This window comes from Mus caroli, chromosome 5 (genome assembly GCF_900094665.2).
Source record: "Mus caroli chromosome 5, CAROLI_EIJ_v1.1, whole genome shotgun sequence".
In the NCBI taxonomy this organism is placed as follows: Eukaryota; Metazoa; Chordata; class Mammalia; order Rodentia; family Muridae; genus Mus; species Mus caroli.
The window spans coordinates 132,081,597-132,085,678 of record NC_034574.1 but is presented as its reverse complement, the minus strand read 5'-3'; the positions used below and the strand labels follow the sequence as shown (position 1 = coordinate 132,085,678).

The 4,082-nt window shown below is 53.8% G+C and overlaps 1 protein-coding gene across 2 annotated transcripts in view; it reads left to right on the top strand.

Annotated features, from left to right (window-relative positions):
* Positions 1-4,082, top strand: part of C5H7orf50 (chromosome 5 C7orf50 homolog) — a 102,124-nt gene that overhangs the window by 95,405 nt on the left and 2,637 nt on the right. For both annotated transcript variants that reach the window (XM_029477289.1, XM_029477288.1), the window contains one exon: positions 1,606-1,796. In XM_029477289.1, the coding sequence (XP_029333149.1) occupies positions 1,606-1,796 (191 nt within the window). The remainder of the gene's footprint in view (positions 1-1,605; positions 1,797-4,082) is intronic.

Sequence of the window (4,082 nt, the reverse complement as noted above, 5' to 3'; positions counted from 1 at the left end):
CACACACACACACACACACACACACACACACACACACACACACACAGTTGGGTTCCTGCAGTATCTGTGCTGGCCTCAACAGAGACTGAATTCCACGATTATGATCTTGGTAGCACCTTGTCTCTCTTGTACCAACTCGATCCAGGAACCATGGCTCTCCTTCCTGGAGGGCACACAGGCTGCAGAGCCCCAGGAGACTTCAGCCAGTCCTCAGAGCTTGTAGTGTGCATGATAGGCCTCTCAGCAGGTGTCTGCAGACAGCATCATTAGACCCTAAGACCAGGATCCTGGCCTGGGGTTGCTGAGGTCATGTCTTGTAGACAGTGGGAGGCTAATACCCCCCTCCCCAGATCATCATCTCACTACTCCACTGCCCTGTCTTCTCCCTTGATGGACCTTGGCCCTGGTGGCTCTGTGCACCCCCACACACATGGTTGTGGGGTCAGAGGCGGGCCTGCCAGCCCCGGGGGTGGGGGTGGGGTGGTGTAGGGTGGCTGTCTGCTTTTTTTCCCCATTGCTGCAGTTTATACAAACACTCAGCCACACAGCCTCTGGGACTTGGCCAGAGCTAGTCAGGGCTGGTAGCCAGGGCAACCAGACTCCCCTTCTATCCCTGGGCCTAAGTTAACCCCCCAAACTCCTTTCCTTGTCCCCAGAGGGCCCTCAGGCACCCTGCCCAGGATGCTTCCTCAAATTGGGACCTCTCCAGCTGGGGAAATACAGGGTGACTGTGAGGGAGGGAAGCAAGCGTTTGTCTTGGGCCTCACGAGGAGGCTGCCTTGCGGAGGAGGAGGGTGTTCTAATGTAGCCTCTAGAGCCCCCATGGCCAGCTCCTCTGTGGACTGAGGAGGGACTGCCCTTATCTGAGCAGTCATGGGTGTCAGGTGACTGAATTGTGGGTAAGGCTTCCCTGGCAGGAGGGAGCGCTTCTGTTTGCTGTATCTTGTTCCTCTGCCCTGGGGCTGGAACTGATGGGAACCTGGAATCAGGGGGAGCTCACCCTTCCTGGAAAGGCTCGGTGGCGTGCTTGGGTTCCTCACCATGTCCCCACACCCTTTCCGGGTTTCCAGCTACATCGGAATCAACACTGGTTCTGCTTTTTCCAGGAAAGACAAAGTGGGCTGACCGTGCTGGCCCTGCTAAACGCCTCCCTCCGTGGTGCTGTCCTCCACTTTGCTCCTCTGAGAGGGAGGGAGAGGGCAGGTTGTGGGCTTCCTGGGCAAGATGCCTCCAGAAGTGGTGCTTCCCAAGGCCAGAGCCCCACCATAGCCGAGGTCCCACTCTACAGGGTCTTCACTGAGAGGTGTCCCTAGCAATGGAGACCATGTCAGCCCCCACCTGGGTCTTCAGGACTGGCTAGAGCCAACAGCCAAGAACTGTTCCAGAAAAGAACAGACAAGATGTCCATGGGGCTGCTGCCCTCTGATGGCTACTGTGGGTACTGCACAAGGCTCAGGAAACCATGAAGGAATGGGACTGTGGTCCGTCCACTTGAAACCTGTCAGGTAGATCAGCACCTGAGCTGTGAATAGAAGGGTAGGTGGGCAGTGTTTTGTCTTAGAGCCATACCCACGCCCAGCTTGACAGCCTGTCCTTGTCTTTCAGGTGCAGGAGGCCAGCCCTGAGTTGTCCCCAGAGGAGAGGAGAGTCTTGGAAAGGAAACTAAAGAAGGAACGGAAGAAGGAAGAGAAGAAGAGGCTGAGGGAGGCGGGCATCGCTGCTACACAGACTGCCAAGGTTCAGACGCTGCCAGCCAAGCCCTCGGCTGCCACCCTGGCCCTGGAGTACCTCCAAGGGTAAGCACTATTGTGCTGAATCCAGTACATCCTGCCACTGCCCGTGGCACCGGGTAGAAGCTGGTCCATTGTAGCAGGGGTGAGAGTGGTCCAGCCCAGGTACTGGGGAGGCCCCTGCCTGCCCAGCTCTGTATCCACAGAGCTGCCTGCAAGCACATCTCCTCTTCTCTTTACCCTGTGGAGGGAGGTGTCCTGTGGCTACTGTGTGTCCACACGCACCCCACTCATGACTGAGCACTGAGGACAGGCATTCTAGGTGGCATGATGATCCAGCCCTAAACCACAGGAGACTGCAGACTGTGACAAACCTTTAGCTAGGGCTCTTCCTAGGTGTTTTGTTTTTAAGATTTCTTTTGGAGCTAGAGAGATGGCTCAATGGTTAAGAACACTGGCTGTTCTCCCAGAGGATCAGGGTTCAATTCCCAGCATCCACATGGCAGCTCACAACTGTCTGTAACTCCAGTTCCATGGGATTTGATGCCCTCTTCTGGCCTCAGCAGGCACAGTTAAGAATAACTAAAAATATTTAAAGCAAAAAAAAAAAAAAAAGAAAACAAAAATATTTTTAGACAGGGTTTCTCTGTATAGCTCTGGCTGTCCTGGAACTCACAGGCTGGCCTCGAACTCAGAAATCCGCCTGCCTCTGCCTCCCAAGTGCTGGGATTAAAGGCGTGCACCACCACACCCAGCGGGGGGAAAAATGCTTTTAAGATTTATTTTATTTTACTTATGCTTTTTTTTGTTTTGTTTTTTTAAGATTTATTTATTTATTTATTTATTATATGTAAGTGCACTATAGCTGTCTTCAGACACTCCAGAAGAGGGCATCAGATCTCATTATCTCATTACAGATGATTTTGAGCCACCATGTGGTTGCTGGGATTTGAACTCAGGACCTTCGGAAGAACAGTCAGTGCTCTTAACCACTGAGCCATCTCTCCAGCCCTACTTATTGGTTTTATGAGACAGGGTTTTTCTGTGTAGCCCTGGCTGTCCTAGAACTTGCTCTGTAGGCCAGGCTGGCCTCAAACTCAGAGATCTGTCTGCCTCTGCCTCACAGAGTGCTGGGATCAAAGATGTATGCCATCATACCAGGCAACTTTATTTTTAATTCTGTGTGCATGTACATATGAACACGCATATCTCTAGAGAGTGCTCAGGCTCAGCACCCTCCATGCAGAGGCCACAGTGGAGAGAGCAGCCTGTCTCCCAGTTAGGTCAGCTTTTAGGCAGATCAAGGGGACCCAGATGCAACCTTATGGAAAGGTGCTTTGGCAGGAGCTGTAGAGGCAGAGGGCTATCCTTCACCCCAAAGCTGGGGCTGTAGCAGAATTCCTTGTGACTGGATGAGCTAGAGAGTGGCCTTCTGTTAGAACCAGTGTTCCTCCTGGCCCTGCTGTCTGGTGCCCGTGGCACATGAGGATCACTTAAAGCAGGCGAAGGTTCAGGAGGGGGAGTGGAGATTCCCACCCACAGGCCCATAAGCCAAAACAAGCCTCAGTCCCAAAATGCTCTGGAGGACCACAGGGGCCAGTGAGCCTTAGCACAGTATCTTCTGGGAATCAGATCAAGTACAAGTACGGTGCGACAACTCCTTCATTGTAGGCCGAGTAATGTCTCTGTCAGGACTGTAGCCGGGGCCCAGGTGGCAGTTGAAGCCTTGCACTTCATCCCAAACCCTGAGTGTGCTTGGGCTCCGTTCTTCTGGATTCTCTACCATTGTATCCAGAGAGGGGATGGCATAGCCTCACTCTTTACCGGTCGTGGCTGAGAACTTGGGGAGACCTGAGGGTGTCTGCCAAATGGCCACTTCCTTCCTACCCTGAATCCCACTGGGCTCAGAACTAGCCCTGCCCTGCCGTTTCAGGTATTTGGGGTGTGGCCTGAGTGCTCTGGTCTGTATGTCACCTCTAGCTGACCTTCCCAGCCTGTTGTCCTGCCTCTGCATCCTCCTGCCCTGGAGAAATCACTCTCAGGGTCTTGGGATGTGTGAGGCAATGGAAGGATGTGTGGTGTGGGGACCTGGAAACAGGACACAGAAAATGTAGCCCTTGACTGTCCTTGGGGTCCTCACACAACAGGAGACCCTCCTTGGACTTTGTGTTAGGTAGAGAGTTCAGCTCAACCCTGAGGTGGGCTGAGAACTGTGGCTTCAGCGGGCAGCCTGTGAGCCTTGTGCAGCAGCTGTGAGAGCCGTGCGAGGGCCTGAGCTGCGAGGCTGGGTGCGAGTCTCAGTCCTTCCCTCCTGGTGCAGAGACCTGGTGTGTGTGTGTGTGTGTGTGTGTG